This window comes from Dromiciops gliroides, chromosome 5, assembly GCF_019393635.1.
Source record: "Dromiciops gliroides isolate mDroGli1 chromosome 5, mDroGli1.pri, whole genome shotgun sequence".
In the NCBI taxonomy this organism is placed as follows: Eukaryota; Metazoa; Chordata; class Mammalia; order Microbiotheria; family Microbiotheriidae; genus Dromiciops; species Dromiciops gliroides.
Genome location: NC_057865.1, coordinates 258,031,898 through 258,059,039, shown reverse-complemented (window position 1 = coordinate 258,059,039; position 27,142 = coordinate 258,031,898). Strand labels below are relative to the sequence as shown.

At 36.9% G+C, this 27,142-nt stretch overlaps 1 protein-coding gene across 2 annotated transcripts in view; it reads right to left on the bottom strand.

Moving 5' to 3' along the window:
• TMTC2 (transmembrane O-mannosyltransferase targeting cadherins 2) overlaps positions 1-27,142 on the bottom strand; it is a 546,198-nt gene that overhangs the window by 9,991 nt on the left and 509,065 nt on the right. The window contains exon 12 of one of the 2 annotated variants that reach the window (XM_043969069.1): positions 22,247-22,305. The exons of the other annotated variant lie outside the window; for it this stretch is intronic. Coding sequence (XP_043825004.1) covers positions 22,276-22,305 — 30 coding nt within the window. The 3' untranslated portion in view covers positions 22,247-22,275. Of the gene's footprint in view, positions 1-22,246; positions 22,306-27,142 lie in introns of those variants that run through there. 2 annotated transcript variants of the gene reach the window in all.

Here is a 27,142-nt window from a genome sequence, read left to right as displayed (position 1 = left end):
GAGGTGGGTAGAGATAGGTGGGTCATTGAACAAGCATTTATAAATAACTTCAATATACTAAGTAGCTGGAATACAAACAAGCCAGCAAACAAACAAAAAACAGCCTCTTCCCTCAAGAAGTTTGAAATCTACTGGGGATTTCAAAATGGTTTGCCCCCAAAGAATGTGTATGAGGAGATATGGGTATGATGGAAATTGAAAGTTGTCATTTACCTCAGTGCCCATCCAGTCTTACCCAGGCACGAAGGAAATTTACAGTATAAATTGCCCAACAAATGGTAATCCAATCTCTGTTAGATGACCTCCAAGGAGGGGGAAGCCAAAATAGACCCATCATGCTATATTGCTGGGAAGTGCTCCCTGACATTAAACCTAAATCTGTCTCTTTGCAATTTCCATTCATTGTTTGTGGTTTAGAGCCCTGAAGGCAAACAGAACAAGCTTGGAACTTCCTGCATATGAAGGCCATTCAAGTGCTTCATGGCAGCTCCAACATTAATGGCTGAATACATGATGGTATATGAAGGGAATGGAATATTGTTGGGTGGTAAGAAAAGAGGAAAGGGGTGGCTTCAGAGAAACCTGGAGAGACTTGTATGAACTGATGTAGAGCAAAGTGAGCAAAACCAAGTGAACAAATTATGCAATACTAATTGTATACCAAACACTGCACTACAACAATACTAAATACTAATCCGATGATGATACTGTAAAGAAAAAAAAATCAACTTTGTAAAACATGAAGAACTTTGATCATTACAATGACCAGCCATGATTCTGGAGAACCCATAATGAAGCATGTTACCAACCTCCTGAAAGAGAGGTGATGAACTCAAGAAGGATGAAACATATTTTTAGACATGGTGAATGTAGGAATTTGTTTTGCTCAACTAGACACATTGGTCTTGAAAGTTTTGTTCTTTTCTTTTTATCTGAATGGTGGAAAGAGGGAAAAAGTGAATACTGGTTAATTTTTTAAAGGAAAAATTCAGAGTGTTTGAATAGTCATTGAAAGATTATGGAATGACTAATATACAAATATGTTTTACCTGATTGCATATGTATGTATAACCTATATCAAGTTCTCCCTTCTCAGGGAGAGGGGAGGGAAGGGAAAGAGGGGGAGGATTTGTAACTCATTTTTTTTATTGCTTTTACATGTCATTGGGGAAAATAATCATAGGAAAGAAAGAATGTGGAAACAAAGGATATAGTTTAAGTTAAAACAAGAATGATGCTAGAAGTTTATCCATGGTAGTTGCCTACTAAATAAACAAACAAATAAACAGACGAGTGAAAGAATGAGCAAATAAATAAGTGACTGGGTGAGTGACTACATTGGTAAGTACAGAGTTGGATACCAGGCTGGGCATTTTGACTTGGTGGAGAACAAAGGATGTCCACTTAAGACTGAGTTCCCTTCCTCCCCACCCCAATTTCTATCTCCTATTGAGATTTCTCCAAAAGGAGGATGCCAAAAAAAAAAAAAGGCTATAAATCACATTCTACCCTCTATTTTAAAAATCTCTCCTAGTTCTTTGGAGAAAGGTGTTCCATGAGGAAGGCCCCAGACAATCTAAGCACTGATGACAGTGCTTACAATATTCTTATAGTATTCTTACAATAATAAGCAGTGGATAGAGCACCAGCACTGGAGTCAGGAAAACTCATCTTTCTGAATTCAAATCTGGCTTCAGACATTTATTAGCTGTGTGATCCTGAGCAAGCCATTTAAGCCTGTCTGCCTCAGTTTCCACATCTGTAAAAAGATCTGGTAAAGGAAGTGGAAAACCACTTCAGTATCTTTGCCAAGAAAACCCAAATGGGTTCACAGACATGACTGAAATGACTGAACAATAACTACAAATCTTAGGATCATTGGTTTAGACCCTGGAGAATATGGATTCTAACCTCCTCTCATTTTGTAAATGAGGAACCAGAGAGGACCAGAGAGGCTCAAGGGAATTTGACAGGGTCATATAACTAGTAGCTTTAAATCAGGATTTGAACTCAGATCTTCCTAACTACAAGTCCAGTGCTCTATTCACTATTACTATGCTGCCTCTTACTAAAATCAAAGTTTACACTTGTTCCCCTAATCCCTTCCCTTCTAGAACCTTGTTTCATCTATCATACCTTCTCTTTACTCCTCAGTGTTTTACCATCTTCTGACTCTTTCCCCTCTGGTTAAAAATAATTCTCAGGTCTCTCCTCTTTGATTACAGACTGTGATTTCATTAGGGTAAGCAACTTCTGATGCAAAAACTCCACCAATGAGAACTGGAATTGCAGGGGGCACCAAAGCATTAAGTGACCCGCTCAGTAGCACACAGATGATGTGTCAGATTATACAGTGTGGTCCAAAAGTCACAAATATTTAATGCCTCCTTTATTTTGTTGTTTTTAATTTATAGTACCATAGCATTGCATACTATGTGTGTATGTATATATATATATATATATATATATATATATATATATATATATAATGAATTTGCATTATGTGTGAAAAATAAAATCTCATAAATGCAAAAAATAAAGAAAAAATAATTTTCAAAAAGTTTTTAAAACATCAGATCCCTTCATATATTTGGGCCCATCCAGTATGTTAAACCCAGGCTTTCCTGACTCTGAAGCCCTCCTAATCTGTTCTTAAGAATATGTCCAGGGGGGCAGTTAGGTGGTACAGTGAATAGAGCACCAGCCCTGGAGTCAGGACCTGAGTTCAAATTTGGCCTCAGATACTTGACACTTACTAGTTGTGTGACCCTGGGCAAGTCACTTAACCCTCATTGCCCTGAAAAAAAAATAATCCATCCATCCATGATCTTTTACTTGTCACATCAAGTAGTATTTTCTCAGTCCTCCTCCTCCTCCTCAACCTTCCTCTAGCATTTTATGTTTTAAAACTCTACCTTCTGTCCAAGTCTTCCTGACTCCTAATCCAGTACTTTCCCCACCAGACCACACGGCCTTGAATCCAGTAAGGAGAGAGTGAGCCAGTATCACCAAAAAGCTAGTGGCCAAGTTTGCTTGGCAAAAACAAACAGGGGCGGCTAGGTGGCGCAGTGGATAAAGCACCAGCCCTGGATTCAGGAGTACCTGAGTTCAAATCCGGCCTCAGACACTTAACACTTACTAGCTGTGTGAAACTGAGCAAGTCACTTAACCCCAATTGCCTCACTTAAAAAACAAACAAACAAAACTGTGTGAAGAGGGCCATTGGGGCTGGAATGCTGGGTGGGGACAAATGGTGGGGTACAGATTGAGGTGTGCCTGAGACAATGGATAGTCCATGGAGGTTTTTGATGCTGGAAATATACTTAAACCAGGACATTAGGTGAATTCTTTTGGCAACTAGATACTTTTAAAATTATTTTCTTATTTTCTAGCTCTACCCGTTGGTTTATCAGATAATGCCTAGTGTCATATATATTTATTGATAGGTTTTAAGAGGTGAAAATCATGGAAATAGACATTCTAAGCATAGGTAGTAGCTAGAAAAAGATGCAAATATGGAAACATACAGTACAGTAATCTAATCTGGCAAGCTAAGGACTTTATTTGATAGGCAATGAGGAAGTATCAAAGGTTTTTGAAAATTCAGTGACATGATTGGATCTATACGTTAGTAAAAAGCAGTCTGACAGTGGTATTTAGCAGTGTGAGGGAATGCCTTTTAGGGGCTATTGTTTTGTTTTGTTTTTTTCAGGGCAATGGGGGTTAAGTGACTTGCCCAGGGTCACACAGCTAGTAAATGTCTGAGGCTGGGTTTGAACTCAGGTCCTCCTGAATCCAAGGCTGGTGCCTTATCCATGGCGCCACCTAGCTGCTCCCCTTCAGGTGGCTATTGTAAGAGATGAGATGAAAAGTAGCGATGAATGTTGTACTCTGCCCCTTTGTCCCCAGGCTGGTAGGGAAGCCTTTCTCTTATCTTGGCCTCCATGACACTTCCTGTAGGCATCCTCATGGTACTGCAGCACCAATATTCCCCCTTGCTTTTCAGTACCTCTTTATGCATTGTCTGCACCATTAGATGATAAGCTTCCTGAGCACTGGAGCTGTTTTCTTTGCTTGTACTTGTATTGCCAGCACACAGCACAGTGATTGGCAGATAATAAATTAATAAATTATCTAGCTATCAATCATTTTGCTTATGCTGAAATTTATCCCTCTGTTTTCTGTAGCCAGAGTTATTCTTACAGGGGTTAAGTGTACATATGTTTGAGAAAACTCTTGAGAATCAGAATCCAAAGGTAAGGTTACATTTCCATGACCTCGACAGTTACTAAAGTATGAATGTTAAGGGAGTTTCCAGATATCCAGTTTTCACCTCTTTTGTGAGTCTAATTTACAGACTTAAATGAGTTTCTGCAGCCTGAACTTTATAATGGGATTCTTATTTTTAAAAAGCAGCATCCCAAAAATTTAATGAGTGTTACATTGCCATTGAACTGTACTCAGTTGAAATCGCCTATCCAATTGAATTCACTAGAGCAGTGAGACATTATATATTGGTGGCTGATTGTACCATGATGCTGGTAAAGTAATGGTATGGACAGTTTAGGAAACTATTTTTTTCGGGGGAGGGGGGATTATTCATTTAAAGCTAAGGTATCCTTTTAGTGATCACGAAAATAAATTCATCTTTGACTTAAAAAAGAGATAGCATAGAGACTTAAATTATAGAACACATTTGAAGATGAGCATTTCAGTTATTTTATCTTGACAAAGAAATTTGGAAAATTAAAATCACACAATGGCCAAACTTCATTATAGGCTGTTAACTACAATGGTATGATTTGGGGGGGGGTGACAATATGGGATTCCTGTTGCGCAGAAACAGCTTTGAAACAGGCCTGATTTGAATATTTCACAATTATTGTATTTTATCCTGACTACACAAGTTATAGCATCTCCAAAATGTTACTATTTAAATGTATCCATATGTATATATTTATATATGTATACATATATCTGTGTATATATTTATATGTGTATTGTATATATGTATATATCTATGTGTATGTTTGTAGCTATAGTTACATATCACTAAATGTTTATATATTTAAATTTGTATTTATGTATATATCTGTATCTATATGCATATCACACACACACACAGATCTGGATGTATTTGAAAAAACTGGGAGTTAAGGGAGATACTTAGCCATCTCCCATTAGCCCACCAATGCAAATTAGGTTGTGAGATTTGCTACTTTACCTCAAAAGGCAAAGAGAGTATGACCCTGAGGATAAAGAGCACAGATCTACTGTTTGTTTGAAATTATGGAGGCTGGGAATATGGTAAATGTAGAAGGCCAGCAGTCTTAGGTAACTTGCCATAGCTATTAGTCCTGAATAAATGTGTTAGTGGGGATATAAGGACACTGAATCACTGGTTGAAAAAGCAACTTAGGAGAAGGATCACATATTACTAACCACTAGGGACTAAAATAATATCATATAGACATAGATTTATATGTGATAACATTTTTGTATATTTGAATGTTAATTTTCAAAACAATATGTTCATATTTGATGGATATTTAGCTCTAAATATGCACACGTGTGTATATTTACATATATGTACCCATAATACCTTTGTGTCTATTTTTTCAATTCACTTAATTCATTAATTCACTTGAGCCTTACAATACTACATGGATTAGATGTTCACAGGTATCATCATTCCTATTTGCAGATGAGAAAACTGAAGATGAGAGAGTTTAAGTGATTTGCCTAAGATCATACAAATCCAAAGCAATTTTGACCTAGAATATTTCTAACTCTATATCCAGCATTCTATCCCCTATGCAACGTTTTCCTTCAATATTTAGGCGTCCAAAGATCAAATTTCCTCCCACTCTCCCTCTTTTAATTTATTCTTCAAAATATAGACCTTTATCAGGGAGTCTTACCCTGGACTGTTTGAATTTAAAAGGTGATTGATAGACCGATAGATAGATGATAGATTAGATACACAACTATAATACAATATGATTGGTTTACCTTGTAAATCCTATTATTTTACTCATTTTGAAATGTTCTTCTGGGAAGGGGGGCACATCTTTCACCAGAATACTCAAGGGATACATAACACACAAGGAACCCCTGTTCTAAATTTCACTCCAAAAGAAAAAATCAATTTCTTTTGAAATGTAACACCTAAGGCTCCAGAGAGGAGGGCAGTATATATGCTTAGAATAGAAATAGACATGATCAGTGCTTGACATATCAAGTTTATCCCTTCTCCAATTCACCTGTCACATTCATGTTAAAGAGATCATCCCAAAACACAGGTTGAATTTTGTCACTCCCCTGTTCACAAAGATCCTATGTATCCCTATTGAACTTGGGATCAAATACAAAGTCCTCTGGCATTTCAGGTTCTTTACAAGATAGCTGGAGCTTATTTGCCCAGGATTTCCCTTCATGTACTCTCCATTTTAGCCAAATCAGCCTGCTTACAGCTCCCTGTATACAACATTCTATGAATATCTCCATGTGTTTGCACAGTCAATCCCTTACCTCTCTTTGTAGTTTCTTGCCAAGGCTAACTTTCTCTTTAAAGAATCATTTCTGAACTCTTATTTTAAAGATCTTCATGACAGAAGACTTGGAATCAGGAAGAGTTAACTTCAAATATGACCTCAGATACTTACTAGTTGTGTGACCACCTATTCGCCTCAGTTTCCTGATCAGCAAAATGGGGATGAACAATAAAAGCACCAATCTCCCAGGAATGTTGAAAGAATCAGATGAGAAATTTGTAAAACTCTTTGCAAACTTCAAAGCATCATATGAATGCTATTATTATAATCAACTCAGTCATTTGTCTCTCTAGTTAAACCTACCTAAAACTCTCATTAAGAGTTGTTGACAATAGATCATATTTTGCTTTACAAATCTAACTTTTAATCATAGGATTGCAAACTGCTTGCTGATAACCTGCTTGCATTTTAGAAATCAGGGAAGGGATATTTAAGCTGAAAAAAAAATCATGCACGGTTTTGGACTCTACAGTTATTTGGTCTTTAATCATTTTTTTTTAACAGCAGGAAGTCAGGGAGAAAAAAAACAGAGACTTGGAAAATGAAGAAAGAGAAAGAGAGGAGGGAAGTGGCATGCATGATGGGTATTGAATTATAGTTATACTGCACCATATGCCTCTAGTAAATAAAAGTAGCATTAAAATCATATTTGAAGTCTCTCTTTCTGCCTTAGAACATGGGTACAGAGGGAAGGTGGGTGATAATGAGAAAAATAACAAAGTGATATGTCAAAAGAGGCTTCAAAAGCCTGACCATACCATGTATATCCTTTACAGTTTTGTACAAGGCTATATTTAGTCCCATAGTGGGACTTTGTAAATTATACCACTGGTCTAGGCAAATTGCTTAAAGACAAAAGGATTCTGGAAAAGATAGCTTCAATCTAGTATGAGAGCAGAGTAAGCAGAGTAAGTATATATTGTCTTTTTGTTGTTGAGCTTATTTGTCCAGGATTTTCCTTCATGCACTCTGTTTTAGCCAAATCAGATAGAAAGCACACATCAGATAGATGTATGGTTTGATCTGGATCTATGATTTCATCTGCATGAAGAACTCCCCTAAAAGATACCTAGTAGCTGTGTGACCACCTATTTAGCTCAGTTTCCTCATTGGTAAAATGGGGATGATAATAATAGCACCTATCTCCCAGCAATGGTGGGAGGATCAAATGAGATATTTACAGAACTCTTTGCAAACTTTGAAACATCAAATGAATTCTGGCTATTATTATGATCAAATTAATCATTTCTCTCTCTCTCTACTTAAATCTGCCTAAAACTCTCATTGACTGTTGTTAATAATAGAACATATTTTTCTTTACAGGTCCCATAAATAATAGGAACTCCCCCTTCTAATGTAGATTGGCAACTTTTCGGTAACTTTTAGTCTTAGAGAATTTCCAGAAATGCTAAAAAGGCAAATAATCTGCCCTTGGTTTCACAAATAGTATCTGTCTTTCCCATTAGACAAAACTCCTCACGAGCAGGGACTATCTTATGCCTTTCTTTAGATTCCCAGTACTTGGCATAGTGCCTGGCACATAGTAGGTACTTAAAATGCTTGCTGATTGACAGAACTTGCTCCTAAATGGTTAGACACAGAGGCATGATTTAAAATCTGGTCATAGAATCACTGATTCACACCTAGAAGAGATGTTTGAGGCCAATTCATCTACCCTTTGCCTGCCTCCATTTTAAAAGAAAAAGAAATAAGGGGAGCAGCTAGGTGGCACAGTGGATAGAGCACTGACCCTGGAGTCAGGAGGACCTAAGTTCAAATCCAGCCTCAGACACTTAACACTTACTAGCTGTGTGACCCTGGGCAAGTCACTTAACCCCAATTACCTCATCAAAAAAAAAAAAAGGATAAGAAAAGTTTAATTACTTCCCTAAAGTCACAAAAAAGTAATTAGCTAAGCTGAGATTTGAACTCAAGTCTTTTGACTCCAAAATCAGTGCTCTTTCAATTTCCTCACACTGCCTCTGATGAATATTCTACACAAATAGTCATAATTAATGCATATCTTTCCATATTTCCACAAATGTTATACATTTAAGGTATATATTTAATATATACTTATTTATTTATTACTTATTTAACAAATATATATTTAATGCATTGAAATGGTTAGTTATAGTAGAAAATATCATTTCCAAGGTCAATCCTTTCTAGTTATAAAATTTCTAATTTTTATGTACCTACAGATATATTAAAAAAAAAAAAAAACTACACCAGAATTTCTATTCTCATTTGGCTGACACTCTAATGGAAGAGATGAGACATATTCATGAAGATAGAAAGGTTTAGGTGCAAATAGCATTATGGGACATAGAGAAAGAATGCTCAGGGAATGTAATGATAAGATGAAGACTGTGGGATAAAGGAGAGGAATCAGTTTGGGGGGAGTGGTGTGAAGCTGTCAGAAAAAAAAATTGGCTTTGGGTTGCAAATTAAAGGAGGCAAGAAAATAAGAGATTGAGAATGAAACCTTGCAGAATGCCTCATGTAATAAGAAGGCAATTCAGGAAATGCTTTTAGGGTTTCTAGAGAGGTAAGAGGAAAATAAAAATAATATCAATTTATTGTTATTCAGTCATTTCAATCGTGTCTGACTTTGGGGTTTTCTTGGCAGACATACTGGAGTGGTTTGCATTTTTTTCCAACTCATTTTATAGATGAGGAAACTGAGGAAAACTGGGTTAAGTGACTTGTCCAGACTTACGCAGCTAGTGTCTGAGGCCACATTTGAACTCAGGGAGATTAGTTTTCCTGACTCCAGATTTAGTATTCTATACACTGCATCACCTAGCTGGAGCAATAACTCACATTTATATTATTATTTAAGGTTTACAAACCTCTACATACAACAATCCTGTACAGAAGGTCATTCAAATATAGCTCCTATTTTTCAGATGAGGAAATTGAGGCATAGAGAAAATAAGTGACTCACCTAGGGTCATTCATCTGGGAAGTGACAGAGGTATAACACAAACTTAGGCCATCTGATTCCAAGTCTTGTTTTCTTTCCACTATACCACTTTATTTCCAAGATGAAAGTGTAATTGTGTCCATTAAAAATAAAATATTTTAAAGAAAATACAGTATGGTATAATGAGAGAAGAACTTAAGACAAATGATTGGATGTTATAGGGTGGCAGATGTCCACTCACTACCAGAAATAATTTCCTAATAATTAATACAAGCTAAAGGTGGAATGAGCTTCCTTCTGAGATAGTGAGTGTTCCCATCACTGTAGACATCCAAGCAGATAAGCTTGTTGGTAATGTTGGTGATGTTGCATGAGGGATTAGTGTATCAGATAAGAATTAAGCTAAATGATCTCTGAACTCCCCTCTACTTTTATAGATCTCTCTGTGTTGAGAACAGAAACAAGAAGCTGGCCCAGAATAGTTTGTAGGAAATATAGTAGAATGCAAAGAAAAAGATAAGTTTAGTGAACTAAGAGAAGAAAATTGCACTAGCACAAGGATTCTTAATGTGTTTTCTGTTAAGACCCCTTTTGGCAATCTGATGAAGTTTAAGGAGCCCTTCCCAGAATAATGTTTTAAAATGCATAAAATAAGACACATAAGATTACAAAGAAACAAATTATATTGAAATATAATATCAAAGTGTTTTTAAAGGTCATAGACCCCAGGCTAAGAAACCTGTACTAACATCTCCAAATTGTTGACTCTTCTGACATAAAACCAAATGTGAAATTAAAAAATAAAATAAGTGAGATATGAGAGTGATTATGCTAATATATATATATGTATGTATGTATGTATAAATCTAGCTATATTCTCTGGTAAGCTTTTAATATGAAGCCTGGCTGCAAGGGTTCCTGGGAGATATAGTTTGAAGAAGATAGGGTTGTCTCTTTTCTGCCCCTGGATGCTTGATGGAAAGATGGACATAAATAGGTTGGAGATTTTTAATCTGAGTACAATGAAGTGTGAGAGAACAGACAGGAAGGTTGAAGAAACAGCTGAAAGGGTAGAAGAGGCAGCAACATGTACCATGTGGAGAGGAAGTCTTTGGGGAGAAAGTAACACTGGGGCATCTGGTACGTTCATCTACTAGGACAGATGTGGGAGCTGTGATGAGACCATGGGGAGCATAATATTGGTGGTATACTTTTTTTGTTTGTTTGTTTTTGACTTTTTGTTGGCGGGGCGATGAGGGTTAAGTGACTTGCCCAGGGTCACACAGTTAGTAAGTGTCAAGTGTCTGAGACCACATTTGAACTCAGGTCCTCCTGAATCCAGGGTCGGTACTTTATCCACTGCACCACCTAGCTGCCCCCGGTGGTATACTTTTAACGTGTTGAGAATGCAGGCAGACTGCTTTTCTTCTCTCCACTCTCTTTCTGTCTGAGAGGGTGAATGCATTTTTTTGTTTGTTTGTTTTAAGCTGACTATTTGCTGTTTTAAGTAGTAACTTCACAAATGTGATCACTATAGATAATGTCTGAACTATTATAACTACTTTTGAATTATGTACATCCTTGATTGTAAATAGCAGCTGCAGGAGGGAATAACTGTGTTTGCTTTTGGTGCAAAAAGATAGAGGAAGATCCAGGTTTGAGACTGGGTCCAAAGGTACCTATCTCTCTCTTGGCTGGAAGAGGAGCAAAACTTGGAGAATATTATGGTTTTAATTCATTGATATTGGAAAAAAATTCCTAAATAAAGCCATAGCTTAAATGGATACAGGATGTTCCTTCTGTTCCAGACTAAAAAGCATCAGAGCTCAACTTGCTTTATAAGACAAGGCTGGGTTATCAGGTCACACTGCCTAACTTACTCACAGCGGCCCCACCCCCACCCCCTACACACACACACACACACACACACTTTGCACCCTTATCCCTAGCATAACCCAGGGAAACCTCTCCGTAAGGGTAGAGCCAAGGGCAGTAAATAGTAAAAAATTCCCCATAGGAGGAAAAAAGGTGGGTATAATTCTGACTAACAACATCTACAATCCAAAGGTGGGAGCCAGAGAAAGGGGGTACTTTCTCACTTTTTGCTCCACCTTCAACTCACATCCAGATAGGTATAGATGTTACAATTCCTTAGTGTATTCTAAAAAATAATATGTAAACATGTATAGCATAAATTACTCCAAAAGAACATTATTGTAGTGAAAAGAATTTGATACCAAAGTAGAATGAAAGTGCTCCTTGTATCAGAAAATGAGATGCAATGTCAGCTTCTCTCTTGGAATATTCTGAATGAGGAAATGTTGCCAAAATGATATTCAAAAATATGCATACAGCATGAGAAAGTAACATGGGAAATATAAGGATGGCAAAAGGAATCCTAACAGCTAATGGAAAGTGAGCCATTGTTGTTTCACAATTCTAACATGGTATTTATATCTTGGAAACAATCATGAATAAAACAAAGCAGGAAAAAATGACAAGTAAAAAATGTACCATATAAGTGGAGTTATTTCAAATCTATCAGTTACCCATTTATAAATAGGTTATAAAAACTCCTTCCCTCCTATGTCCTCTCCATTCTAAAGGGTGTTACAAGAATGTTCACTTAACTTTTATTACTGGTGTGATTGCTACAACGTGGTGTGACTTTTTTTTTTTTCTAGGCAATCAAAATACCAACAGCTGCAATTTTTTGGAGAGCTAATAGCTTTTGCAAATGAATCATTTCAAAGGTGGCTGTTATTTCTAACAGACTTTAAAATTTGATTGTTAAATTAAGAATCTGACCTCACAAAGGTGATTCCAATTCAAAATAAGGTTGGCCAATGCCCTAAATTCCATGGGAATTTCTCTCAACTAATCCAAAATGACAACTGTTCACAACGAACACAGATCCCGCGCCACCCACATTTCCCTCTTCAGTTTTGTAAAGTGTAATGTGTGTCCTGGCTAACTTAATTTGAAAGGAGCAAGTTGGACAGCTTGGTGTAGCAAAGCAGCAAGGAAAATTACTAGAAGAATGAGAAACTGGCTTGGCATCTGAGGATCTACATACAAGCCAGAATTAGAGGAGATAGTAGAGACATTTAAGGATGAAAAACTAGAAGCAGATGGGTGGTATTCATGTCACTTCATTCTATATTTCTATAGGCTAGATGAATCCTGAACTCTTAAAACCACCTACCTGTCCTCATGCCCCTGATCACATGTCAATCATTGTGCTAACTTCAAATGCCCCTTAAAGCCTCTGTGTCTCTTGTATTCTCATTCTTTGTTTATTCTTATTTCAACCACTGATCTTTCCCAGTTTTTGTTTACTTAATTTTAGTGTAGAGGGAAGGCAGAGATACTTAAATATCTTCAAAATTATAAGCATGCCCACCAGCAATTTCTGAGTGGATTGTCCATTTGTGTATGTGTATGTACAAGTACATATAATGATTAATATGTGACTGGACACCAAGGAACTGAAACACTTATTTCAGTGGAAATAATCACATAATTATATTAATGCATTTCAGAAAAATCTTAGAGATTAAGGAGAAAAGGCATTGTGAAGAATGGCAAAAAGATATTACAGGGATTTGTGATTCAACGTTAGGGAAAATAGAAAGAGTGAACCAATTTTCTTTCAGTGACCTTTTATGTTTTTCTAATCTGAAAATTATACATAGAGGAAATAAGACAGGGATAAACACAGTATACGGTATCTTTTCTAAATGTTTTACTTCTTCCTGTACTTATCATATATAGTGCTTTGCATACAGCAGGCACTGAATGGATGTTTGATTGGCTTTTGAATAGATAACAACATTTATGTATCTACAGAGTGTGGTAGAGTGAAAAGTCAAGTCAAGAAGCATCTATTAAGCATCAACTGTGTTTGAGAAATTGTGCTAAGGTGCTAGGAGGCAAAGAAAGTTAAAAAAGTTTCCTCATTTAAGTAACTCAAAGATTAATGGTGGAGAAATTTTATCAACGACTATGTTCAACCAAGATAAATATAGCACAAATTATGTTGATGATCTAAGGAAAATCACTAGCTTTAAGGGGGGATCAAGAAAGGCTTCTTGCAGAAGGGAGGGTTCTAGCTGAGGCTTAAAGGGAGCCAGGAAGCAGAGGTGAGGAGGGAGAAGATTTCAGGCACGGAGGACAGCCAGTGAAAATGCATGGAATTGGGAGATACAGTGTCTTGTGAAAGGAAAATTAAGGAGGTTGTAGAAGCTCTGGGGTCAGACAACCTGGGTTCAAATCCTGCCTCTGACACTGAATATATTTATGACCTTGGACAAATCACTTCAGCAGCTAAAGTTTTGGGCTCTTTATCTGCGAAATGAGGTTGTTGTACTAGACGATTTCTAATTTCCCTTCTAGCTTGACTGTTATGCTACGCACATTAGACAAAAGGACCTTAAAGCCATGACTTAAAAGGTAAACCCAAGTGTAGAAGCCTCTGGTATCTATGTACAACACTTGCAATGATTTGAGTCTTTGGCAGTATTTGATTAGATTGGAATTGATCCACATAGATATACTGATTGTTCCCCTTCTCTCACATGATAATCTGTTGCCAGCAGATTTGAAACACACATATCTGAAAGTGATGAAAATTTATATATTTGAGGCCTCTGGAAACAACTGCATTGCATTTCTTTAAATGATGGATTACATCCAAATTGAGCTAATCATATAGTCTGCTGTTTAAAAAAAATGAAGTTGCTTTTGTCTCTAGGAGGTTACACTCACAGGAAAGAGTGCTAATACAGGGAATTTGGTGGGATTCATAGAGATTATATGAATACATGACACTAGAAATCAGAAATTATATATTTTCTGAAATAAGTCACTAGATTATTCACATGTACAGCAAGAGAAACAAGGCCTCATATCTTGACTTTAGATAGCCAGATAATTCCTAAGTAGAAAAAAGTCATCCAAGTACATTGTACTTGGAAACAGCATAGACTCAGGGTGGAGATCCCTCCCTCTGACTCTTATTATTTGTGTGATCCCATTAGGCAAGTCACATACACTCCCTGGGCCTCAGAACTATCATTGGTAAAATGAAGGAATTGGGCTGAGTCGGCACTGAAGTTCTTTCCATTTCTAGATCTATGATTCTCTGATGACATACTTCAAAACATAGTCCCTGATGCCAATCATTCTGTTTGTATTCTCTAATCCAGGAGCACTTAACTTGGGTGCTATAAGCTCCAGTAGAATTCAGGGTGTCTAGGGACTTAGATGGGGAAAATACATTTTTATTTTAATATAAATAATTTCTTTTGTAATGCTATTTGTTTTATGCATTTAAAAATATTATAAGAAGGAAGATATAGGCTTCACTAGGTTGCTAAATGGGGTCCATGACACACACAAAGGTGAAAAATGCCTGCTTTAATCCCATAACACTAACACTTGCTCAAAAATGAGATATTTTCAAACCTAATTTAAGCAAAATGTGCCACTGGTACACGCCAAGCATGACAAATTAGGTGGCATTGTGGGACACAATAATGAATGTAAATTCCCTCGAGGATAGGGACTGTTTCATTTCTGTTTTCATATCCCCATTCCTGAGTACACAGAAAGAACTTAATAAATGGTTGGTGAATGTTAAAAGTTTCATATCAAATTAAAGAAGCCTAAAACACAAAGTGCTTCATCATTCACATAATATATGCCCAAACACAGTCTCTAACCTTTTTGGTTTGATTGCTCACAATAGCTTTCCTTCTGAAAGGCCAACACACCATTTAGACCATCAATTGTCCCCCAAATTTGAGCACAAATATTGGATGCCATTTTCATTATGGTATAAAAGTTTCCAATATTCACTTGATTAAATGTGCTGTGTCTTACCTATTTAGCATTGTTTTAGGAAAGTAGCACATTGGATGAAATGACCCTACAGGAAACACCTAGGAGTAGCATTTAAATGTTAGAGAAAATAAGGGTATTACAGGGGAAACATAGTGTTATGCCTAATTGTGATTAAAGTATGTTAATAACTCTAGATTTTTCAAAGCACTTTCCATGGATTATTTGATTATTTTATTTGAACCCTGTCAAGTGGGTGATCCCATTAGGCAAGTCACATAGACTCCCTGGGCCTGTTGTTGTTATATTTTACTTTTTTTTTTTTTTTTTGGTGGGGCAATGATGGTTAAGTGACTTGTCCAAAGTCACACAGCTAGTAAGTAAGTATCAAGTGTCTGAGGCTGGATTTGAACTCAGGTACTCCTGAATCCAGGGCTGGTGCTTTATACACTGTGCCACCTAGCTGCCCCCTGTTGTTATATTTTACAAAGGAGAAAAGATAGGTTCAGAGCAGTTTTCATTGGACTATGGTTAAATACTTGGTAAGCATAGAAATGAGAATCACAGTCTCCAAATTGGAAAGGTCCCAGGACCACTTCCTGAGAAGTGGTCATCTAGCATTTGGTTAGAGACCTCAAAGAAGCTAGGTGGTGCAATAGATAGAGCATTGGGCCTGGAGTCAGGAAGACACACATTCAAATCCAGCTTCAGACCTATATTAGCTATGTGACCTTAAGCAAGTCATTTAATCTCTATTTGCCATAATTTCCTCAACTATAAGCTGGGGATAAAAATAGCACCTACCTTCCAAGGTTATTGTGAGCATGAAATGAGATCTTTGTAAAGTGTTTAGTACAATGTCTGGCACATAGTAGGTTCTATATAAATAGTGTGTAACATCATCAAGGGAGGAGGAACCTCCCTCTTAGAAAATCAGCCCATTCTTCTTGTAGATAGCTCTAATTGCTTTTGATCAGGAGTTCCAGTCATGTCTTACTCTTCATGACCCCATTTAGGATTTTCTTGGCAAAGATACTAGAGTGGTTTGCCATTTCCTTCTCCAGGTCATTTTTACAGATAAGCAAACTGAGGCAAACAGGGTTAACCTGCCCAGGGTCACACAGCTAGTAAGTGTCTGAGGCCAGATTTGAATTTAGGAAGAGGAGTCTTCCTGACTCCAAGCCTGGCACGCTATCCATTGTGCCACCTAGCTAATCACCTCTAATTGTTAAGGACATTGTTTTTCTCTTATATCAAGTCTTAATTTTTTTTTTCTATGACACCTGCCCTTTGTTCCCAGTTCTGCCCTTCCCAGTCCAACAGAACAAATTGTCAACATCCAAGGTTGGCCTGGCTTCAAGCCCAGCATTGTACTCACCTTGCCTCTATTACTGTAAAACAATTTCAGTTGAGGTAACTTTATGTGAGGAGTGATTATTATTCAGAATGATACTTTTCAAAAATTCATCAGGTTCAAAGAAATTCTATTGGGGTCAGAAAATTTGCACTGAGGTCTGAGTCACATCTCCAAGTTTACATCTCTCGTCTTACCTTCTAGGCATCTAGCTACCATGACTCATTATTTCTTTGTGGATGGGAAAAAGGAGAGAGAAATAAACTCATCATATCACTGTTATAAGGAACTCCTAGGGAGGAAGCTCCATGTATCAATGCAGGTCAACTGTGTTGTAACTTAGAATCTTTGAGAATTGTTGGGGGAAGACTGAGAGGTTAAATAACTTGTTCAAGAATTCAGAGCCATTTTTACCAGTGGCAAGATTTGAACTCAGGTCTTCCTGACTCTAAGGCAGGGATTCTTAACTTTTTTTGTGTCATTGTGCCCGTTGGAAATCTGGTGAAGCCTTTGAACTCCCTCCTTAGAATAATGTTTTTAAAAGTATAAAAATACATAGGATCATAAAATAAACCAATTACGTTGAAATATAGTTATCAAAGGACAGCTAAGTGTTGCAGTAGATAAAGTGCTGGGCATGAAGACAGGAAGACTCATCTTCCTGAGTTCAAATTTGGCTCAGACACTTACTAGCTGGATGACCCTGGGCAAGTCACTTAACCCTTTTTACCTCAGTTTCCTTATCTGTAAAATGACCTGGATAAGGAAATGAAAAACCACTCTAATATCTCTGCCCAGAAAACCCCCAAACAGGGTCATGAAGAGCCAGATATGACTTCGATGACTGAACAACATAGTTTTCAAAATGAATATTAAGCAATTAAAATCAAGTTGATAGACAACCAAATTAAGAATCATTGCTCCAAGAAATCTTTATATAGCATATTGCCCTTCTACCTAAAGAAAATAAGAGTTCAAGAATCTGTCCACAGAAAATCCCTTCTGTATTTGTAGGTTCTCCAAAATCAAATGTCCATATAACACAGTGAATAAGGGAATAAAAAGAAAAGATAGAACTGTGTACATTGATTAAGATCCCATGTTTTAAATCTCATGCTTACTCTAACTTCTTTTGGACTTCAGGAGTGGGTTAGGGAAGTATTTCCCCAACCCCTTATATAAATATACATGAAGTAAGTTGAGAGTTTCATAAAATGACAAATTTTCTCTTCCTGAACAGTGTAATTTTATATTGGCAGGGTAAAAAAAAATAGGAAGCAGACATTTGATTTCTGAGTAAATTTAAATCTCAAACATGTAATATTTCTGGCTGTACAAACATTCAAACAACCCCACACACACACACACAAACTGGGTATCAGTGATATCATCCCTAAAAAAAGTTTTCTTTGAAACCAGCTTATTGCCCCACTTGAAGGTGATTTTGTTTTTTTCTATTCTTTTCTAGAAGGCAGTGAAGTGAGGCTAAATAAATGCATTGGGGGGTGGTATTATATACTGGTTATTCTTAAAATAAGGCAAGTTATGAATACCTCACTAAGTATCTAATTAAATTGTAAGCCATTTGTCTCCTAAATGTTTAACATCCTTAGCACAGAATAATTATAGCCAATGTTAGCATCCAAAAATGGCTCCTTTTCAGCTTACGGAAATTAAGCTATGCTCCAATGCTTATAATATGAAAGCTTCACTTCAGGCTGAGATTGTAGTTTAAGAACTTTACAGTGGTTTTTTTTCTGTTCATCCAAGAGTCCTAAGACTTAGGTGCTAATTATAAAGTTGATATACTTATGAAATTAAGTAGTAGACACTATCCCCCAGCAGCAAAATGGAAGAGTAGACTAGAGTTGGGAGGCTGAAGTAGAGATCTTTTACATTTTATCCCCTGGGCCAAAATTCCTATAGACTGACTTGAAAACGAGCCACATTAAATATTTCAAAATTACAATAATCAACAACTAGAAATGACAGTGTTGTAAAATCACAGGTTTATTCAGAAAGTTCTTAGAATAAAAATAAATAGAACATTCTGTAAGGTAAAAATATAGAAGGGGGAGCATTTTCACATCATAGGATTTGCCAAGAGAATGCTTCTGTAGACTGGAAGCTGGGCCAGATGACTTAATTCTACTCCATTCATCATGTGTCTCTTAATCATGCCTACTATGCTGAAGAAACTGTGCTAAGCACTGGGGATAATAATAGGTTTTCAAGGTTTGCCAAGTGCTTTACAAGTATCTCCTTTTATTCTCACAACAACTCTGGGAGGTAGGTGCTTTTATTATCCCCATTTTATAGATGAGAAAAATGAAGCAGACAGTGATTAAGTGACTCTCCTGGGGTCAGATCATGCAGCTGGTGTCTGTGGCAGGATTTGAACTCAGGTCTTCCTGATTCCAGTTCCAGTAGTCCATCCACAGAGCTGCTGTCTTGATGCATAATGGAAACAGGTTCTGTCCTCATGTAGTTTAGTTTTAGTGGATAATCTCATGGCATGTTAGTGTGTGTCTGTTTGGGCAGCGGGGGGGGGGGGGGGGGAACCTACTGGATTTGGACTGACAGAGCCTGAAATACCAGGCCAGCTCTGTTATATATTACCAGAATGATCATGGAAAGAAGGCAGGAAAAAAAGAAGGAAGGGAAGGAGGGAATGAGGGAGGGAGGGGAGAGGATAGAAGGGAGGGAGGAGGAAGGGAGGAAGGAAGGAAGGCAGGCAGGAAGGAAGGCAGGAGGGAAGGAAGGAGGGAGCAAAGGAGAGAGGGTAGAAAGTAGAGAAAGAAGGAAGGGAGGAAGGGAGGAAGGAAGGAAGGAAGGAAGGAAGAAAGGAAGGAAGGAAGGAAGGAAGGAAGGAAGGAAGGAAGGAAGGAAGGAAGGAAGGAAGGAAGGAAGGAAGGAAGGAAGGAAGGAAGGAAGATATTTTTATAATGCCTACTATGTGCTAGGTACTGCACTAAGAACTTTTAAATTTTTTTGGTTTGTTTTTGTTTTTGTTTTTTGTTTGTTTGTTATTTTTTTTTTAGTGAGGCAATTGGGGTTAAATGACTTGCCCAGGGTCACACAGATAGTAAGTTTTAAGTGTCTGAGGCCAGATTTGAACTCAGGTACTCCTGACTCTAGGGCTAGTGCTCTATCCACTGCGCCACCTAGCTGCCCTAAGAACTTTTAAAAAATATCATCTCATTTGATCCCCACAACAATACTGGGAGCTAGGCACCATTATTAGCCCCATTTTATAGTTGAAATAACTGAGGCAAACAGATTAAGTGACTTGCCCAGAGTCACACACCTAGTAAGCATTTGAGGCCAGATTTGAACCCTCATATTCATCAATATAAGCTTAGCATTCTATCTAATGTACTACCCACTCAGTTTCCTTATCTGCAAAATGAAGAGGCTGAACCAGATGAATCCTAAGGCAACATGCCTTAACCTGAGATTCATGAATTTAAAATTATATATTTATAAAATTATATATATATATATATTTCTCCCATGTATTTTATTTCATGCATATAAAACCATTATCTGGAGCAGACACCCATAAGTTTTGCAAGACTGCTACAAAGGGGGTCCTTGCCAACAAAAAGGTTATGGACTTCTGCTCTTAAGGGGTCATCCAGATCTATGTACTACAATGGCATCATCTCTCTCTTCCAAGTCGGTAATTCTTTGAAAGACTAAAATTAGTGAATTAGAACTAGAGATTCAAAACTTAGGAATGGAAGAACAAGGAAAGACACCATACCTAAGACAGTAATACTGAAAGAGCAGTGTTTTCCCAGGAACCAAGAATAGCAGGAAAAAAAAAACTGGAGGTATTATCCTGATTCCAGAAGAGCTTTCATTTTAATGGGGGAGGGAGAACAAACCACAATATAAATAAGCAAAAGAAACAAATAAGCCTCCTCACAGCCAATGAAATACTCTAAAGGTCCTCCCAGAATGTAACCCCGCTAAGTAGTGTAATCTCTACTTCATTTTACTGAGCTTACCAACTGAGAAACAACATGGAAGGTGCACTTTATTTGTCTATCAGAAGGATGGAGTACTTTTCTTCTAAAGGGCACTTTATTCTGTAGTTTCTACTTTGCATTTTGACGACACTACTAGAAATTTTCAATTCCATATTATCTCAATTGCAAAGCAATTTTTGCTACCTGCCAAGATAAGGCATAAACTTATGCTCATAAAAGAAAGAGAATGAGATGTGGATTTTTTTCCTATCACCGTCTTACTATTTGTTGTTAACTACTGCAGAAAGAGAAAGAGCCCTTCAACAGGAACTCACCTTTATCACCTTTTTCCTGGACAACTGTAATAGCTTCCTAAGTGATTTTCCTCCTTCAGCCCCTCTCTCTCCAATCCATCCTCCATGCTTATGACAAAAAAAAAAAAAAATCTTCCCATGGCATGGTTCTTCTTATGTTACCACCCTACTTAAAAATAATTCAGTAGTTCCCTATCATCTTCGTGACAACTCAATCAATCAACAAGTATTTATTTATTAAGGGTTTATTTTGTAGCAGGCAGCAGGGATAGAAGTCCAATGAATGAAACACTTCCTACCTTTAAGTAGATAGATAGATAGATAGATAGATAGATAGATAGATAGATAGATAGATAGATAGATGGATGGATGGATGGATGGATGGATGGATGGATGGATGGATGGATGGATGGATGGATGGATGGATGGATGGATGGATGGATAGATAGATAGATAGATAGATAGATAGATAGATAGATAGATAGATAGATAGATAGATAGATAGATGGATGGATGGATAGATGGATGGATAGATGGATGGATAGATGGATGGATGGATAGATGGATGGATGATAGATACATAGATAGATGGATGATAGATAGATAGATGCTTTTATTTTCCCCATTTTACAGATGAAGAAATTGAGGTAGATAGTGGTTAAATTATTTGCCCAGCATCACAAAGCTAGTAAGTGCATTATGCAGATTTGAACTTAGGTGTTCCTAACCTCAAGTCTAGCACATTGTTCAGCGTGCTGTCTAGCTGCATATACATGGGTATGTATATGTGTGTGCAGAATAAATAAAAAGAGAAGAAATACAAATAATGCAAAGTAGTTAAATGCAAGGTAATTTGATTGGGAGGGGGAACTAACAGTTGTGGGTTAGAAAAATCAGCAATGACTTCATGTAGAAAGTGGGGTGGTGGAGCTGAATCTTGAAGGAAAAGCTAAATCCCATGAGGAAGAAGTAAGAAGGGAGCCTCATTCCAGGTATGGTAGGGGTGAGGTGACATTTAAGACTCTCCTAAACCAGGCTCCAACCAACCTTTCCAGCTCTGTCTCATACTTATATTCCTTTTATATGTCTCCATTCCAGACCAGCCAGACATTTAGCTATTACTTCACCCAAATATATCATCTCCTACTTCCATGCCTCCATAAAAGCCATTCCTTATGCCTAGAATATACTCTTTACTCTTTGCTCTTCAGAATCCTTGTCTTTCATCAATATTTAGCTCAGGTACTGTGTCCTTTGAAAAACTTTCCTTTGCCTCAACATTTATTGGACCTCTTTTCTCTCCAGACTTCTAGATGGCACATTGGATGGAGTAATGGACCTGGAATAAAGAAAACTTGAGTTCAGATCTGAATTCAGACACCTACTAGCTATGTGAACCCTGACCAAGTCACTTAACCTCTGTATGCCTTAGTTTCCTCGAGAATAAAAATAATAACACCTTGTGAGGATTAAACAAAATAAAAACTGAAAACTGCTTACAACAGTGCCTGGTACACAAAAAATGATTAAATAAATCCTTCCCTTCCTTCTTCTTCTCCTTTTACTTATTTACTTATCTATATGAATATATAGAAGAATATTGGCTCCTAGAGGTCAGTGACTTTTTATTCTTTATCTCTATATTCATAGAATCTAGCCTAGTGCCTTTCACATAGTAGAATAAAGATTTGTTGAATTTTATGGAAGCACTGCCGCTTTAAGAGAAAAATACAGTTGATTTTCTTTTTATTTTTTTCCCATGGGGCAATGGGGGTTAAGTGACTTGCCCGGGGTCACACAGCTAGTGTCAAGTGTATGAGCCCATATTTGAACTCAGGTCCTCCTGAATCCAGGGCCGGTGCTCTATCTACTGCGCCACCTAGCTGCCCCCAATACAGTTGATTTTCATTTCACTGTTGTCTTTCAGTAAAATTGCATGGCAGATAAAACAAATTTGTGCAAATTTGCAGATGGAATTCACCTCTGATTTTCTTGCACTGTACCCCTCAAATACAATTTCTCACTTTCTCTAATTGAAGAATTGTTAATCTTTCTTGTGCCACAAACACAAAACTGGTGAAGCATATGGATATCTTTTCAAAATACTATTTTTAAATGTACAAAATATAGTATATAGGATTATAAAGGAATCCAAGTCTATTGAAATATATTGATCAAACTATTTTTTTAAAACAGCAAATTCCCAGATCTCTGATTAAGAACCTCTGCTCTAACCCCAAACCCACTAGTCATATATCATAAATCATATTGATATAAATCATACCCTCTATAATTCCTCATGTGGAAAGAGTCCTATATTTGAAGGTAGATGACCTGAGTTTGAATACCATCTTATAATAAGCAGACATCTGCTTGTTGCTCTTTCAACATGGCTCTAGGAGATCTCAGATTAACTGACAGAAAATCTGGATTAAGATAAGCACTTAATCAGACCTACACAGCTCCACCCAAAAGCTATAGGGGATGAAATTCTTGTGCATGTGTAGTTTAAATTCTGCCCCATGCTCACCCCAGTCATCCCCCACCCCCAGAGAAAAAGAATATGAGCAATGTTCATTCTATTCATTAAGCCACATTCTCCTCTCCTTTTCAACCCCATGGTGCTTGTTTGTTGTTGTTTTTGTTTGTCCTTTGTTCTCCAAGAGGACCATGAAATTGAGGCAATGTCATGACTCGCAGTGAATTAGATTTAAGTGAGGGAAGACTGTGCAAGGTCACCAACCTCACTCACTCCTCCAGTCATATGGGTCCAGTGGCAAGATATAGATCTGGATAACCATAGATGGCCCTAGATATTTAAAACAATTGGGATTAAGTGACTTGCCCAGGATCACACAGCTAATGTCTGAGGTTAGATTTGAACTCAGGTCCTCTAAACTTTAGGGCCAGTGCTCTATCCACTGCCCCAAAAAGGAACCCCTTGGTGCTTGTATATTCTTCTTCAAATATATCTCGATCATCAATCCTGTATATCCCATCTTAGTTGTTGTTTCTTGTCATTGTACAGTCATAGCATGCAACAGAAAAAGCCTTCGTATGTACTTGGATGTAAACCCCTTCTTGCCCAGGATGGCATCATTCTCTAATTTAACCCCTTGTTTGATATCATAACATTGTCTCTCCACAATTTCCAATCGCTGACCCTAGATCTGCCCTCTAGGACTGAGCAAAGCAAGTCCAATTAGTCTTCTTCAAACCTGAAGCTAAGAATCTGTTCTCAAAGTTTTCTTTTTTTTTTTTCCAGAATAACTACTCCCAGTTCCTTCAATTAATTCTTGCATAGCCTTGTTTCAATCCCCTAACATAATCCTGGTTGCTCTTCTAGAAAGACCTCATTCTGGCTAAAATGTACATGAAACTGACGAACGGCAATTTATTAGCAAGGGATTAGGGATGCATTGAAATAAACTAGTTTTATTTGGATATTAATCTTTGGGTTATAATCTTCTGGTAGCTAATTTATCAAATAGAGTTAACTTTGTTAATTTTGGAGTGTCTAGGAATTAAGTTCCAAGTTCCCTGGTAGGTGAATCCATCAGTGATATTAATATGAATTAGTATTCAATCACAAATCTGAAATTTTTTAAATTGTCTATGTATTTTATTCAATGCCTAATTATACTGTCTATATAGCCTCTATGTTTTTTTCATTCTCCAGTTTTATACTCTGTAAGATTTCCTCTAATATTTTAGGTCCTTGGTGGGTAACAACTGTGGTTAATTTCATGAATGGTAATGCTTTGCAAAGAAATCAAATATAAATGCTTCTCAAATAGGACAGAAAAGTAAACAACACATATTTTTTCTTAAAAACTCAAAATCATTTATGATTCACTATGAGCCTCAAACATTTTTATGAATTAGCAATATCATACTAATAGCAGCTTAGAGATTTAAAATGAATTCAGAGAGAAAAATAAATGTTATGAGAAATTCAGAGATTCAGATGTCTCTGAAAAGATAATTATAATTTTCTGGAATTCATGAGAAATATTTCCCTGATCTTGGAAATCATTTTGATTTTTGTTTTCATTAGTCATAATTTATGTTCTCAAAGACTTATTTGAAGAAGAGTTATATTTGTGATGTAAAACAAAAAATATTAAATATATGACCTGTGCCAATGTAAATTTGTAAGTAAAGGTTAAGTAATGCATTAAAATCCTTGGGCTGCATCAACACCTTTTAATTGTATTTTGGGGGAGTAGATTTATCAGCTGTAATTAATTTATTACATAGTTTCTAATGCTTAAGTTCTATGGTCCCAGGTCATTTCAACTGCTTTTGCTTTGATGTGCACCAAACTCATTAAAAATTTACAGTTGGCTTCTATATGCACAAACAAATGTGTCTCAGTCAAAACTGTGAGCATGGAGACACCCTAAGAACAATCCTTTAAGATAAATGCTGCTTTAAGTCATATAAAATGGAATAATATTCTTTAAAACATTGATAGAATCATAGAATGTGGGAGTTGAAATAGACCTAAGCTGCCATCTTGTCTATTCTATACACTAAGGGTATTGATCATGTCTGACAAAAGATCAATGAACCAATATTTGAAGGGTCCCCAAGGGAAAGGGTTATGTGCTACTACTTCCTGAGGTAATTCAATGCCCTTGTGGCTAATTCTAATTAGTAAGATTTTGTGTGTGTGAAATCAAGCCTAAATTTGACTATTTGCATCTTTGATCCAGTACTCTTGATTGTCTCCTGTTTGATCCTTTCTTCATATGAGTGCCATTCAAATTCTTGAAGACACCTAAGTTCCTCCTTCTTCCCCCAAGCCTCCTTAGCACCAAGCTAAAAATGCTTATTTCCTTCAGACTATGCTCCTATGCCACAGATGCAAGGCTCTTTAACATCCTAATTGTCTCTCCTGTGGATGTTCTTTGGATGACTATCATTTCTTAAACTATAGTGCCCAGGACCAAACTGAACTATATCTTCAAAGAAGAAGAATCTCTCTTACTTAGATTTGGAGAAGGCAGTAATTGTAGGAGATTTTTAAGCTGCAATAAATAAATATGAAAGAACAATTAGGTAAGGCATTGGATCATTAGACTACTGTCCAATCTTGTTTAATTACTGTACTCAATGGATAATGCTATCACCAGCCATCATACTAAGCATTTACCTCTTGCCATCTGTGTTGTTCTGAAAATGTATTTTTCATTTATCAAGGTCTATTGAGTGAACACTAATTAAAAGGCTGATCGATAATGCTTTTTACACAGACATTGAGTTACTGGACTGGGACTGAGCAGAGGAAAGAACGGTGTTGTAAACCATGAATTTTAAATCCGCAGGGCAATGCTATAATAATATTTAGCATTATGTTAATGAAGTAGTCATATTCAGCTTAGTACTATACATAGTCAATAATATTGCTGCTCTGCACTGGAAGATTCCAGAAGCTTGAGCAACTTCCACATTTGTATCTACCATTCTCTTTGCCCTTTGGGGGAAACTATTCTCTGTTCTTGAGTATGCTCATTCTTAAAGAGACAATGGTATCATGGATCCGTGAGATCAATGAATAGCCCAAAGCACAATGATACTGGACTTTAGAAAGCATTATGGACTGCTTATCAGGACTATTGTATAAGAGATTCCTGCTTAGCTAGGACTACATGACCTATGAGTTCCCTTCAGGCTCTTGAGATTCAAGCATTTTTTTTTTAACAGTAAAGGCAGAATGGTTTTGGAATTATATTTTTCTCAAGCTTATCTTTTTTAGCAGAAGTACCAAAAAGACATCATTATAAAAGTATTTCACCTACAAATGTCCTGTATCAATGGACCCCACACTGTATGATATTCTACAGCAGTATTAAAGCAAGGTTTCATCACCATTTTCAAATGAGTGTTCTTTTGATAGGTTTCTTACAAAATGAAAAAAAAAAATAATGCCTATCCCATGACTATGCGTGTGACAAATGTACTAAAATGAAAAGTGCATTAGGCTACTTAGAAAACCTGCATCACAATCTGGGGTATGCCAGTCATTAGCCATGTGGCCTTGGCCAACTCTCTTAACCCTTTTTGAGTCTCAGGTTGATCATATGTAATTTGTGACCTCAGTTGAGGTTTTCTTGGCAAAGATACTAGAGTGTTTTGGTATTTCCTTCTCCAGATCATTTATGAGGAAACTG